We start from the raw sequence: 15,749 nt of genomic DNA, 5'->3' as shown, positions 1-15,749 counted from the left end.
ATACGCATGTAGCTCCGCCCCCAGATATCTGATTGGTCAACTGAACATTTGGAACAAATGAATCAACACCCTGCTCAACACTAAAAATATCACTCCACTTTCTCAATGGGAATATATATTTGGAATTGAATTTCATATAATATGTAATCTAATGTAGTTTCTACTTGTTATAGTTCTATTAAATGACCCATTTGGTGAAGTCGGGTCTCTTTTGGTCGCTCCGAGCACCCGTACCGTAACACCACGGATAGTCACGCACTTACAATCCTAGAGGAGGCTAGCTGGACCGGTTTGGTTTGAACACACGACACGGAGCTAAAATGTTAAAAACACGAGTCCAGTTCACTGCATGTAACAAGCAACACAAGCAAATGAACAAGCCCTCAGCTCACATTAGAACCGGTGAGAAAGACATGCATTTCTGCCATAATGATGTTTCTGCATGAAAGCATCTGAGAGAGCTTAAAAACATTCCATTAGGAGATAACATCAGGAAGCCCTGACTAAACTTCCAATGTTATGCCGATGACACTCAGCTATATCTTTCTATAAAACCAGATGAAACTAATCAGCTAGTAAAACTTGAAGCCTGTCTAAAAGACATAAAGGCCTGGATGACCAAAAACTTCCTGCTTCTAAATTCAGACAAAACAGAAGTTCTTGTACTTGGTCCTAAACACCTCAGAAACTATTTCTGTAATCACTTAGTTACTCTAGATGACGTTGTCTTGGACTCCAGCAAAACTGTGAGGAACCTTGGAGTCATCTTTGATGAGGATTTGTCCTTTAGCCACCAGATAAAGCAAATCTCCAGAACTGCCTTCTTTCATCAACGTAGTATTAATAAAATCAGGAAAATCCTTCCTCAGCGTGACGCAGAAAAACTCATTCATGTGTTTGTTACTTCTAGACTAGATTATTGCAATTCCTTGTTGTTAGGATGTTCAAATTATTCATTAAAAACCTGCAGCTGATCCAAAATGCTGCAGCAAGAGTACTGACGGGATTTAGAGATCATACAGTGCTTCACTTTTTCCACATTTTGTTATATTACAGCTTTATTCCAAAATGGATTAAATTCATTTTTTTTCCCCTCAAAATTCTACACACAATACCCCATAATGACAACGTGAAATAATTTTTTTTTTGAAATTTTTGCAAATCTATTGAAAATCAAAAACGAAAAAAATCACATGTACATAAGTATTCACAGCCTTTGCCATGACACTCAAAATTGAGCTCAGGTGCATCCTGTTTCCACTGATCATCCTTGAGATGTTTCTACAACTTGATTGGAGTCCACCTGGTAAATTCAGTTGATTGGACATGATTTGGAAAGACACACACCGTCTATATAAGGTCCCACAGTTGACAGTGCATGTCAGAGCACAAACCAAGCCATGAAGTCCAAAGCATCGTCTGTAGACCTCTGAGACAGGATTGTATGGAGGCTCAGATCTGGGGAAGAGTACAGAAACATTTCTGCAGCATTGAAGGTCCCAATGAGCACAATGACCTCCATCATCTGTAAATGGAAGAAGTTTGAACCACCAGGACTCTTCCAAGAGTCGGCCGCCCGGCCAAACTGAGCGATCGGGGGAGAAGGGCCTTAGTCAGGGAGGTGACCAAGAACCCGATGGTCACTCTGACAGAGCTCCAACGTTGCTCTATGAAGAGAGGAGAACCTTCCAGAAGGACAACCATCTCTGCAGCACTCCACCAAGCAGGCCTGTATGGTAGAGTGGCCAGACGGAAGACACTCCTCAGTAAAAGGCTCATGACAGCCCACCTGGAGTTTACCAAAAGGCACCTGAAGGACTCTCAGACCATGAGAAACTAAATTCTCTGGTCTGATGAAACAAAGATTGAACTCTTTGGCCTGAATGCCAAGCATCATGTCTGGAGGAAACCAGGCACTTCTCATCACCTGGCCAACACCATCTCTACGGTGAAGCATGGTGGTGGCAGCATCATGCTGTGGGGATGATTTTCAGCAGCAGGAACTGGGAGACTAGTCAGGATGGAGGGAAAGATGAATGCAGCAATGTACAGAGACATCCTTGATGAAAACCTTCTCCAGAGCGCTCTGGACCTCAGACTGGGGCGAAGGTTCATCTTCCAACAGGACAACGACCCGAAGCACACAGCCAAGATAACAAAGGAGTGTCTTCGGGACAACTCTGTGAATGTCTTTGAGAGGCCCAGGCAGAGCCCAGACTTGAACCCGATTGAACATCTCTGGAGAGATCTGAAGATGTCTGAGCACCGACGCTCCTCATCCAACTTGATGGAGCTTGAGAGGTCCTGCAAAGAAGAACGGGAGAAACTGCCCAAGAATAGGAGCCAAGCTTATAGCATCATACTCAAAAAGACTTGAGGCTGTAATTGCTGCCAAAGGTGCTTCAACAAAGTATTGAGCAAAGGCTGTGAATACTTATGTACGTGTTATATTTTTGTTCTTTATTTTTAATAGATTTGCAAAAAATTTTAAACAAATTATTTTCACTTTGTCATTATGGGATATTGTGTGTAGAATTTTGAGGAAAAAAATGAATTTAATCCATTTGGGAATAAAGCTGTAACATAACAAAATGTGGAAAAAGTGAAGCGCTGTGAATACTTTCCGGATGCACTGTATTTCTCCAGTTTTAGCTTCTCTTCATCATCCTGACAGATCTTATAGAACCACATGAGTCCATGGATATCTTTGTTCATCCGATATCTTTGTTCCAACCAGACTGAGCTAGCTGATCAGTTTAGTGTTTCTATGTTCTGTATTTATTCAGTTGGAGACTAGAAGTCCTCTCTGTTGCTAGGTGGTTGCTAAGGATCGGACTACTTCCTGGAGTAGTGAACATTGCATACGTTACATAAGAGTCTACTGACGAGACTGATTGTTTTCCAGTTGTTAATCATACCTCGTGTGTTGCCATGGAAACAGAGATCACTGACAAAAAGTTTAATATTTTAAGAATATAAATACATTTGCATTACGTATTTTATTTAGTTGGTAACTTGTTATATAATTGCAATATTACAGTCGAGCAAGTGACACTGTAGCGTGAATAATGACGTTAAAGCATCACCCTCTCGTGTAATATTGCTGAAATGAATACCCGTGTGTCACCTCTGTGTATGCCGGTGTAGATGCCTCCATAGATAAACTGTGTTGTGCTCGAGCAGGTCGTTTCTTTATGCTGTTGAAAGCGTACAAGAATGACGTGTTTGTTGAATTTTGTTTGATTTTCACATGAATTCTACTAAATTTAAGTAAAAGCTGAATCAGTAAAGAATTTACAATCTGATGAACAGAAACATGAACATGAAAAAACGTCATATTAGCAGGTAGTCCGATGCATCACAATTCATAGTCAGTGCACATCATATGTGTGGAAGTGAAAACAATCATTCTGATTTAAGAGAAATTAAATATAATTGCGTCAAGTTTCATCACATTTGCCGTAATTGGTTTCATTTTCTAAACTCCCCTGAAGGATTTTTTCAGATGCTCCATCTGGTCCTTTCAGTGACAAATGTTGTCATGTATCTTCAGTTTTTACTCGCTAGCATTTCACTTGATAGTTAACTGAACTCTAAATTGAAATGAATTCATCACAGGCTCAGAGAGCTTCCTGCAAGTCCCTCCTGCTCTGAAGAAGAATCAGTTATTTGGCCCCAGCTTTTCTCTCGCTGCCTCTTTATTCCACTTGTCACTTTCGCTGCCTTCTACTCAGTCAGAAACGGTGAAAGAGGGAATAGATCTGTTTGCCAAAACGGGACAGTTTCCCCCGACGGCGCCGAGCCAGTCTGACGAGTGAACTGGCGAGTAGCTAGCTGCTGATTTGGAAGCTTGGACTCGGGGCAGCCGGTCGCTGCGGCGCCTCTTCTGTTTTATCTCTGCGCTGCAGCTGATCACAGCTCATCTCCAGCCACGACTGGCAAACACACGGTGCCGCATCCCATCATAAAATAAGCCTGTGCAGTCGCTGCTTTCCAGCTGATGCAGACCTGTGGATGAGGGAGGTGTGCAGCATGATTTGATGAACCTGTAATGTTCCTCATGCTCTTCAGTGCTTTCTGTTCATTTACATCTACATACACACACACTCAACTGACATCACAGCAGTGGAGTCATCTTCAAGGGTTTGTTAGACAAGAAAGAAAAACACATTTCCAGAATGTGTTTTCCTCTTGGTCTTGTGATGCGTCGTCTGTGTTTTCTACATTGTAACACCATGTTGAGGCCTGCAGCTAAAAGATCGAAGAGACGAGACACACCTACATCATTTTAATACAACACATGCGTATCATATTCCAACAGCACAGGTTGTGTTATCACACCTGCTGAATTCAATGACTTTATGCCTGCGAGCGTGCTGAAACATCGCTCCTCCTGGATCTCTCTGAAAGACAGCAGGGACTTCATCCCACTGTTAAATATTTTAAATAGTTTGTTTTTAAACTAGGAATGGGCAATTCAAGAAAAACTGCTACTGTAAATATTGGCCCCGTGTGCTGATGGATTATTGTGTGTGTTGTGTTTTGCAGGCAGTTACAGCAGCAGCAGGCAGAGCTGGAGGTTCACCAGAGGGATGGACTGACTGCCTACGATCTGTCCCAGGTAACCTGCTGCTTCATGATCCCACTCTGCTGCTTCGGAAGAAGCTTCCAGAATCGATGGAATTTTTGTTTCACTAATTGGACGTCATTAAAAAAAATAATCTTTAAATTTGGAGGTGAGGGACTGTGCACTTTTTAACACAGTAAAGTTTATGGTATTCATGAAAAGCTTTCCGTTGCATCATGACTGTCATGGTTGTATATTAAATAGTTAATAATACATTTATATACCTTAATGAAACATTGATATTGTAGGAGTTAAATGCTGAATGAAAAAAAGCTTTTTACCTCAAATACAGATTGTATCAGACATCCCGAAGTAGGAAGACAAAATAGTCTCTGAGTTCACTGGTTGTAAAAAAGTTATTTAATAGCAGCAGTAAGAAGCAGATCAGAAAATCCCGGTTTGATGATGGAAACATCCTCAGTGAAGTCCAACAAAATCCTCTGCTCTCCTTTTGTCCTTTTGCTTGACTTCATGGCTTCAAGCTGAGTCACTTGAAGAATATTTGGATGTGAGCCCGGAGTGAGAGACGTCTGTTTTACTTGTATCTTTGTGCATGTATGTTATTTTTTGTCAAATCATCATCAACATGTACCCCCTTCTCCCCCCTCAGGTACCTGTGGCGAGCGTCAGCGGTGGAGTCCACGAGGCCGGGAAGAACATCGACAAGACAGAAGCCCTGTTCTCCCAGGAGAGAGACCCACGCTTCGCTGAGATGTACACCGGCATCTCTGGCTGTACGACACACACATAAACACACACATAAACACACACACACACACACACACACACACACGCAAACACAATCACACACACACACATCTGTATATACAGTATTTAACTGTTTCTTTTTAAGACCTGCTGTCTCTGTTCTGTTGTTTTGTTCCACTGACTGACCCTGGTGTGTGTGTGTGTGTGTGTGTGTGTGTGTGTGTGTGTGTGTGTGTGTGTGTGTGTGTGTGTGTGTGTGTGTGTGTGTGTGTGTGTGTGTGTGTGTGTAGCGGGGGAGAAGAAGATGATGGTTCCCTCCTCTACAGCCGGAGGACAGCAGCTCTACTCCCAGAGCTCTCCCTTCCAGCAGGGACACTCTGGCAAAAGTTTCAGGTACATGTAAGGGATATGTGTTAGTGCACGTGATGGTTACATCCACAACTCACTTGGTTCGCCATCTTTTGTGTCCCAAATGTGTCTCTGTACAGAAAAGTGAAGCCTGATTGACTTTCATACTCGGTCTGTGACGCTGAGCTCATTACTGTCTTTTTATTGCTTGGGAAGGTTACAGGAGTGCATATGATGTGATATCAAATATAAACACAATTGGTTCAGCTTTGTGAGCAAGGGGAGGGACTGTCCATTAAACATAAGGGGGATTTATTTCTTGTGTGTCCAATTTTTGGGATTATTTCTGGTCATAAGTGCTTGGCTGTGTCTCTGTTTGCGTACTTATGTACAACCCTGTTTCCAAAAACTTTTGGACTCTGTGGAAAAACATACACGAAACTGAGTCATTTTATTGTTTTTTATGCTTTTCTGGAAAATCTTGAATTTGAAGCCAGCCACGTCTCAAAAAAGTTGGGACTGGGGCAACGAAAGACTGAACGTTGTGCAACTCTAAAAGAAACACCTGGTTGAACATCTCAAAATGAATTAGATCATGATTGGGTATAAAAAGATCATTTCAGAGAGGCAGAGTCTCTCAGTAGTGAAGATGTGAGAGGTTCATCACTCTGTAAATAACTGGGCAAATCATGCATCAATCTAAAAAATAATGTTCTTCAATGTAAAATTTAAAAGAATTTGGGGATTTCATCTTTCTTCTATGGTACATAATATCATAGAAATATTTTAAAAGATTCAGAGAATCTATTAATGATAACAAACCAAACTGTCCCTAAGACGTCACTGCATTAAACAGACACTATTCTGTCACTGCATGGGCTCAGGAACACTTGTGAAAACCATCATCTGTGAACACAGTTCATCGCTGCGTCCACAAATGCAGGTTAAAACTCTCCAAAGAAGAAACCAGATAGAAACATGATCCAGAAACACCGCCGCCTTCTCTGGACCGAGATCATTGAAGATGGACTGAGGTGAAGTGGACAACTGTCCTGAGGTCTGATGGATCACAATCTGAGATTATCCGTAGTAGAAGAGTCCGCTGATAAACTGGCCTCCTGCAGTCCAGACCTGTCACCTCACCTCTAACCTTTTCTCTGAGTTATCGTTTTATATTAACATACATAGTTATAAAAATCAGATGTTTAGCAGTGCAGAGCAGAAGCCAAGTGGCCGCTGGTTCATATGTAGTATGGATGGATCACATTTCATTCATACTCGCCCTGTTTTCTGACAACAGAAACAGAATAAATATGTAAATAAGGAGAGCTTTACTAGGAATTGTGCTACATTAATATACAGTACATGTGAGCACAGAGAGGAGGAGAGGAGCACATGTTGGATCAACACAATGATGTGGTTAGAAAAGAAATCCATACTGTTGTAGCTCTACTTCATAAACCACAATGCTCTTGTTGTTTGACTGTTTGTGTGTTTGTGTCTGCAGCTCTTCTGTAATCCACGTCCCCGGCGTGAACGACATCCAGCCGTCGGGCTCGTCCAATCAGAATCTAGCTCAGATCTCCAGACAACTTAACTCAGGCCAGGTGGCATGGTCAGGCAACCGACCCCCCTTCTCTGGACAGGTAACACACAAACACACGCACACACACGTTCAGTGTTTGTTGCTGAAATCCAAAATAAAGTCAGCAATGTCCTCGGCTTCCATGGCTACCAAACTCATTTTTTTCAATCTCAACAGATAGTCTAACCTGTTTTTAGTTGCCATATTTTGTGAGTCAGCGAGCGTAAAAGGCTCCTCTGTCGTCCAACATCGGTGCAGTCGTCAGGTCATTCCACTAAACTGACTGGCTTGTTGTTCAGTTACCTCTAAATTCACCACAGTAACTACAGCCAGATGATACGAGTGGAAAAACAAGGTCGGATGTTGTCACTGCTATAAACACGGCACACATTATAAACCAGCATCATGAAGGATTTCCTAAACCTGAATAACCCCACATTCTTCAGTGTGCCGTTTCCCAATATTGGAAACGATGAGTGTTAGAGGAATTTAACTGTGAAACAACATCAGGCTGTTTTAAACAAATACGTTGTCCATACTTATGCAGCAGCTTGATGCTTGTATTACAGGAGGAAAACACAACTTGAATATTATCAACCCCAACTGCATATTAAGTGAAGTAAATTCTAATTCTGCTATTTCTAATATTTAGAATATTTAAGAGGTTGTTTTTGAATATGTTGACCCAAATCTGATTCCATAAAAAACATCCTGACTGACTGCCCTCCATGCTCGACCATGTGGATCGTATTCCTCTGATCATACGCCTCACTTTTCTCATGCCAGACAAACTACTGATCCATGTGTCCGAACCGTTAGAACTGAGCCTCTGCAGGAATAGTTCAGTCGCTCCTTCCTGTGTTTGTTAGTCAAGACGTCGAGGAGTCCAGCTACACCGTCCTCTGTTGTTAGTGATCTTCTGATAGCTGGCGCTGACACTTTTGTCCCAGCCTTTATCGGGTCATGCAGTAATACAGTCATTTAGAGGTATAGCTCAGGCCTCATGATGAAACTCTGGGATTTCCCAACAGACAGGCTGGTTTGCTGCTGCACCTCCTCATGGAGGAATATTTAAGGTCTCAGCAACATTCACCTTTTGGTAAATGCACTTGTGACAGTCTCTTAGTCTTCACAACGGTTTGAACACATCTCTGGGTGGTGTTTATTTAAATACATCACAGATGACACAAATCAAAGCTCGTTATTGAGTTCCATTTCAGCACATTGACATAAAGTGTTGGATCATTTTTGAAATGGATATTCACCTTTTTACCTTAAATACAAGGAATGTTCAAACTTGAAAATATAGTTTTGTCACATTTCATGTGTAAAGACGGCATAAATAAGTAATAAAACTTAGTTTTCACGAAACTTGTCTAAAGATATTGAGTGACTACAGTTGCAGCCCAGATATGCTGTATATTTAAACAGCGCCTGTGTCCTCCAGTCCAGTAAAGCCCAGTCCAGTCCATTTGGAATTGGCTCCGGCCACAGCTACCAGACAGACCCGGCCTCCTACAGTCCCCTGTCCTCCCCGGCCACTTCCTCCCCCAGCGGCAACGCCTACTCAGGACTGACGAACCGCAGCACAGCTTTCGGTGAGTCCTCCTCTTTATTAGTGACTCTTATTGATGAATGAACGATCTGTTGTTACATCCCACCTGTGTGGTCTGACATGTGAAACGTCAGTGTTTGGTCTGATGTCTGTGTGTCTCAGTGTCCCTCTGTCTGCAAACAGAATCTAATGAACTAGAAGTGAGTAAGGAACCTCATGTGATGGAAACATACCTGAAGCACAGAGACTGCTCTATCTCAGGAGATAGGGATGGGCACGACACGACACGACATTATTATTGGCATACAAATTAAAATACATTTCACTATATGTCACGGTATGGTGTTCCCAAAATGCTTTCATAGTAATTAAATACATTAAACCAACAAATCTTTATATAGGAAACACATAACTTTGAACAACCTCACAGTAATAGACTGGGAATCAGACATATTATTGTATTATGATGTCAAGATTTCACTCAGTATTTAAAGAATACTAATTATCACTCAACCCTTTCGATACGGTCGTGTTGTGCCTTCTTAGATGTATTTGTATATTAATCCCTAAATCTGGGAGGACACGTGGCTGCACCACTGTGTCAGTAATTTAAAAATCTGATACAAAGGAGAATGAACAAAACAGCTGAAATATGTCATTGTGCCCATGTGGTCAGTCTCTCTACTGGACAGAGTGGAAGTTGAAAGTTGTTGCATCCACAGCAGATGGCAAAGAAACCACAGAAACCAAACACGTTTAAGAGTGGCTGAATATTGTTGCCAAAGTCTAACGTAGTGAAAAACCACGAAAGCAAAAAAGAAACTCGTTGCGGTGCTGTGTGACACCTGTTGCTGTATCTAAATGAACAGTCAAATTGTTTGGGCTGGTTTTTTTTTACAGCAAAAGAATGAACGTGCTGCTTCTGTCCATCCTCAACGTCTGCATGTGAGAGTGCTGCGCAGTCATTAAACTCTCCTCAGCATCGTGCTGATCACCGCAGCGCAGGGAGGCCGGTTTGTTTACTTCCACCTGTCATCTGGATTACCTGCAGAATAAAGGGCATTTCATACATCGCATGGGATGTAAAGTTAGTTTTGTGTTGGGCGGCCCGCTGCAAATCGAAGTGTTTTTTTTAAGGTGTTGGTGTTATTTTAGACATTCAGCAGACCAACTGAACTCACCGTCTTCCTCTGGAGGAGTTAAGGGCGATGAGGGCGAAGTAACGTCGTTTGGCTTCTGTTCGTTGACTGTTGTTGTCGTCGACACTTTGTGATCGCTCTGATAGTGGTAGAATAGATTCTACAGATTCTGCTCACTCTGTCTCTCTGGAAATGGCGTTGTTATCATGTGTCACGTCGCGAGTGACACTAGAAAGCCAGCAGAGCGTCCCGACTGAGATGCATCGGCAGAAATCAGATTGTAAAAATCGCATTTCTTGTGGTTTTCTGCTGTTCAGACTTTTAAAAGAATCGATCTGGATATGACAAAAATGGGATTTGGGTTCTCACATCTGTGATGTAGTTTGACCACCATTTCTATGACCTCTTGCCTCTGTAAAGTGTGGCGGAAGTGTTGAAAACATACTGAATAATCATCACACCTTACCAAACGGACAAGTTGAACGAGTTTGTGTCTTCACACCTCGAGTTTTATTGCGACGGCTATTTCCTTGTTTGAAGCTCTCCTGCCTTATTTGTGTCGCAGCACCGAGGTAATTACACGGATGTGGAGGCCGAGCAGACGGAGCTGGAGTCACTCATTAACTGTTCCAACCAGCGTTTATATGCAACAGTACTTTTCTCACCTCACACTGAGTTAATGTTCTGTCCTTTTATGAGATGAATATCACAGCAAGGTTGCATCTGATGAGTGCTTCTGAACACCTGCACAAATGAAGTATTAGATTGCCTGCACCTCGTTTCAGAATAGAGGTCTGTGCTGTTGGGAGACCACATTGTTGTCTTTATTTTTGTCTGCTTTTTTATCTGTTGGTTTTTTTGTTTTGATTTCAGTCACAATACTTTCGGGTTTCCTTGCAATTTGCTTTAAAATCCTTCTGACCCATGTGATCAGTTAAATAGTATTCACTTATATTGTGGCTTTTTACCATAACGGTCTCAAAGCACTTTACACTTTTCATCTTTTTCACGCATTGACACACACCAATAGAGGTGTTGCCATACAAGGTTGCCATAGCCACCAACGTGGGATTCGGTGTCTTGCCTAAGGACACTTCAGTAGCAGGACCCAGGGATTGAACTGAAAACCTTTCAATCAGTAGGCAACCCACTCTACGATCTGAGCCATAGCGGCCCAGTTGGTGTGATGGTCCAGTGATGATACACTACTGGTTCAGACAAACACTGCAGACACTACAAACCCGGACGCTGTGTAAAATATAAATAAAAACAGAATGCAATGATTTGCAAATTATGTAAACCCATATTTGATTGAAAATAGACCAAAGACAACATTATTGTTTTAACATAAATGCTCATTTTGAATGTGAGGGCAGCAACACGTCTCAAGTTGTGACATCTCACAACTAATCAGGTTACCATGGCAACAGATCAGTAACATTATTGGGTATAAAAAGATCATTTCAGAGAGGCGGAGTCTCTCAGCAGTGAAGTTGGGGAGAGGTTCATCTCTCTGTGAAGGACCGTGTGGGAAAATAGTGAAACAATTCTGAATAATATTCCTCTCTGTACAATTTTAAAGAATTAGTGGATTTCATCAGATGGACTGAGGTGAAGTGGAAAACTGTCCTGAGGTCTGATGGATCACAATCTGAGATTCTGTTTAGAAATCATGGACGCTGCATCCTCCAGGTTAAAGAGGAGAGGGACCATCCAGCTTGTTATCAGCTCAGTTCTAATGCCAGCATCTGTGATGGTACAGGGATGCATTAGTGCACATGGCATTGGTAGCTTGAACATCTGGAAGGAAGCATTAATGCTGAATGATATATTCAGGTTTTGGAGCAACATATGCTGCCATCCAGACAACGTCTCTTTCAGGGAAGGTCTTGTTTATTTCAGCAGAACAACGTCCAACCACATTCTGCACGTATTCCAACAGCATGGTTCTCTAGTAGAAGAGTCCGGGTGCTAAGAACCCAAACTGTTGAGCAGCTGCAATCCTATATGAGGCAAGAACGGGACCACATTTCACTCTCAAAACTCCAGAAACTGGTCTCTTCAGTTCCCAGACGTTTGCAGAGTGTTGTAAAAAGAAGAGGTGATGCAACACAGTGGTAAACATAAACATGACCCCAGTCCAACTTTTTTTGAACACGGAGCAGTAATACAACCAAAGTGTAAGCAACAAAACTATAAACTGTGCAGTAAAAGGTTCCAGATCAGCCAGCAAGGAACACTAGGAGTCCCAATCAGTTGGCGAGGTGGCACTAATGTCAATCAAGTACACATCACCAGTCTTCACCCGTCTACATGCTACTTACAATATTGCTTCCTTAAGCATGTCTTGTTATTTCTTTTGGAGCCTTCGCTACACACTCAACTGGCGTGACTGAAAATTGGACCATGGAACAGGAAAGTTTGAGAATCCAGACAGCGATGGCTCATCAGCCAGCTGCTCAGAGCTCATGCTGTTGTCCAAATTGCTGCAGGAATAAAGCCTGTCCAGGGTGCAACTCCAGCAGTCTGTTAATGAACACGCACATTAGCCAAATAGATTATATTTGCTCTCGCCACTGTATTTCATACCGCGCTCTACATTTTTCTTTATTTCCTCTCTTTTCCTTTCACTGACTTTTTGTCCTCATCAGTTTTTACTGTTATTCTCTCCCGCCTGTCAGGCCGTCTGAAAGATGAAGTCAGTCCGAGCCAGTGCGATTCATTTGCTCTATTTTTGCATGTTATTCAGCATTCACTTCTGATAAGCTTTTGTTTTTCGTTATCTTGTCTGCATTCCTCATCATGTGTCCACCTCTGGGTTTGGTTAATTACTGCATTTTCTAACATCTTTTTTTATCTGCTTCACGCTTGTAGCATATTTGTGTGGAGATGAGATGAGCATTTTGTTTATTGTGAAACAGAAAGGATGCTCCTCTGCAGGGGGAGGCAGACACTTTATCAATCTGCCTTGCTTTAATTTACTCAGACTCTCAAAACAGCCATGCTGGGAGGGAGTGAATGCCTGCGTGTATGTCTTTGTTTTCATAACTACGGATCGACCGATTATCGGAGCCAAAAAAGCATTTTTATGTTTATCTGTGTTGGTGTTTTATTTATTCAATCACAGATAGCATAAATTAATTTAAAATTGCGTCTGCAGTCACCACTCTGTGGTGTTGAGCAATGTCCTGCCCACGTGGACACCCAAAAGTATCCAAATGTCCACCTTGATTAGAACTACACAGCACATTTGTGGAGAGGAAGATCCTGGAGTTAAACAAAGAGTTGGATTTTGGGAGTTTATTTTCTAAGTTAGACTCCAGCTGGTGTTCAGAGACTCTTTGGTAATATTCTGGTGTTCATTCGCTGAGTGTTGAGGAGCAACATTCAACACTAATCAGTGTTTACTGAGCAGCTTTGTTGATGTATTAGCATTTCCCAGCATGCCTTAGATATTTCTTCGTAACTTTTGAGAATAAAGCAACCCAATTACATCAAAGTGATGGACAGAACTTACATTTAGTTTTGTTAAAACATGCTGTTTATTAATATTTCAATGAAGACAATGATAAATAAAATGGGGCTATCATTCAAAACCATAAATGTACAAGGTAGAAATGTAGCATATAAACCACTAAAACATTGATTAGTTTGTAAGTTGTTAAACAAAGTTCTCATGCAGCATTAGTTGTTGATCACTACATATAATCACACTGCATATAATTGTTAGATATAAATTTGTCACGAATATGTGATTATCTTGAAGTCAGTTTCACCTAAAACCTTTTTAGTGTGATGGAATTTTAACTCCATGAATGTCAAATAATTCACACTTTTAAGTGTTGACTGTTAACATTATGAAAGAGTTTCACATTCAAACAACTCAAGGTTAAGGTAAATTTACTCTTCATGGGAGTCGAGTTTTAACTCCCAAAGAGTTCAAGTTCAACTCCTGAAAAGAGTTAAAAGATCAACTTCTAGAAAAGAGTTAAAAGATCAACTCCGGAAAATAGTTAAACGATCAACTTCTAGAAAGGAGTGAACAGATCAACTTCTAGAAGAGTTAAAAGAGCAACTCCTGAAAAGAGTTAAAGCATCAACTTCTAGAAAATAGTTAAAAGACCAACTCCTGAAAAGAGTTAAAAGATGAACTTATAGAAAAGAGTTAAAATATCAATTTATATAAAATAGTTAAAATATAAACTCCTGAAGAGTTAAAATATCAACTTCTAGAAAACAGTTAAAAGATCAACTCCTGAAAAGAGTTAAAAGATCAACTTATAGAAAAGAGTTAAAAGATCAACTCCTGAAAAGAGTTAAAAGATCAACTTCTAGAAAAGAGTTAAAAGATCAACTCCTGAAAAGAGTTAAAAGATCAACTTATAGAAAAGAGTTAAAAGATCAACTCCTGAAAACAGTTAAAAGATCAACTCCTGAAAAGAGTTAAAAGATCAACTTATAGAAAATAGTTAAAAGATCAACTCCTGAAAAGAGTTAAAAGATCAACTTATAGAAAAGAGTTAAAAGATCAACTTATAGAAAAGAGTTCCTTCCACTCTGCTTCAGAGTGAATGTGATGGTCTCACATGTAACAAAGCAAAAAGAGTTGATTTGAACTGGATTCATAATGTTCACAAACCAACGATGACATCACTGATGGTTGATGATATCACTGATGGTTGATGACATCACTGATGGTTGATACTTGATCATTACTCCACCGAATGACAACATGTAGCAGATCTGTTGGCTAATGTTGTGCCTGTCTTGCATGCAACAATTACTTTCATACATCATACTACTATTTTGATTCAGTGCTGTAGTGTACACGATATACAGGTATCTGCTGTATACTCACCAAGAAAGCTGCAGGGTTTCCATATACCCACTAAAAATGCACAACGACATGTAGCATTATATTTTGTGGCAGAACTTTCACTTGAGTGATTTTGTTTTGCAAACAGCAGCAGGGTTTCCAACTGAGGCGTGTGAGACACCTGTTTCAGGCTCCGACTCTCTCACGCTGCCCAAACTTATCTCACGCCAAATAAGCTCAAGCCTCGAAGCCTCTCCTTTACAAAATATCCAGCCAGTTATATAAACATTTCAAAAAAGATTTATTTTTGCGCACACAGGACAAAGTGAACATCAGGATTTTACCACATTTCAGCTCCAATATTGGTCCTACAGATCAGTGAGCATCCCTGTAGTTGGCTCATTCAACTTTTTTTTTTAAACAAAAATATCCACAAAAATAATGTAATAAAATGATAATATGTAATCTGCCGGAGCTGAAGTGCAGTTTGTTGCTTGCAGCTGTTTGTTGGAGTTTATTAAAGACCTGTAGCTTCACACAGCAGCAGGATGAAGAGTGGTGCACACTTTAACACACAACGACAACAACTGAATAAAACACACACACACGACACACAGACCGAACCGACCAGGATCTGTAGATCAGACAGTAGATGACGACGTGTAGCCGTCTGTCCTCCTTTCAGACAGACGAGCTGTCCGTCCTCAGGTGGAGGACGAGAGCTGAGCTCCACCGCTGCTGTCGGGATGTCTTCATTTCACTGTTCGTAAAAGTCTGACCTGTTTACGAAGGTCAAAACTATTTTTTTATGAAAAAATGATTTTTCAGTCTCACAGCAGGATATCTAATTTTTTGTTACCTTCAATAACAAGGTAATTGAAAGCATCCCAGCTCCTTCATCTGACTGCTCACAGCCCAGTTTCTGACTGCTGTTTGAACTCATTAAGATTATTGATTTATTTGTGGCCTTA

The 15,749-nt window shown here is 41.0% G+C and overlaps 1 protein-coding gene across 4 annotated transcripts in view; it reads left to right on the top strand.

Annotated features, from left to right (window-relative positions):
- The window catches only part of arnt2 (aryl-hydrocarbon receptor nuclear translocator 2), an 87,318-nt gene that overhangs the window by 69,597 nt on the left and 1,972 nt on the right, over nt 1-15,749 (top strand). For all 4 annotated transcript variants that reach the window (XM_069711448.1, XM_069711446.1, XM_069711445.1 and 1 more), the window contains 5 exons: nt 4,549-4,621; nt 5,238-5,361; nt 5,626-5,728; nt 7,191-7,329; nt 8,716-8,866. In XM_069711448.1, coding sequence (XP_069567549.1) covers nt 4,549-4,621; nt 5,238-5,361; nt 5,626-5,728; nt 7,191-7,329; nt 8,716-8,866 — 590 coding nt within the window. The remainder of the gene's footprint in view (nt 1-4,548; nt 4,622-5,237; nt 5,362-5,625; nt 5,729-7,190; nt 7,330-8,715; nt 8,867-15,749) is intronic.

Source organism: Brachyistius frenatus, unplaced genomic scaffold (genome assembly GCF_029030835.1).
Source record: "Brachyistius frenatus isolate BFR_SWC_R1_liver_20210118 unplaced genomic scaffold, ASM2903083v1 Contig_100, whole genome shotgun sequence".
Classification (NCBI taxonomy): domain Eukaryota; kingdom Metazoa; phylum Chordata; class Actinopteri; family Embiotocidae; genus Brachyistius; species Brachyistius frenatus.
Note: the sequence above shows the minus strand (reverse complement) of the source record. Positions and strands in the feature narration are given on the sequence as shown.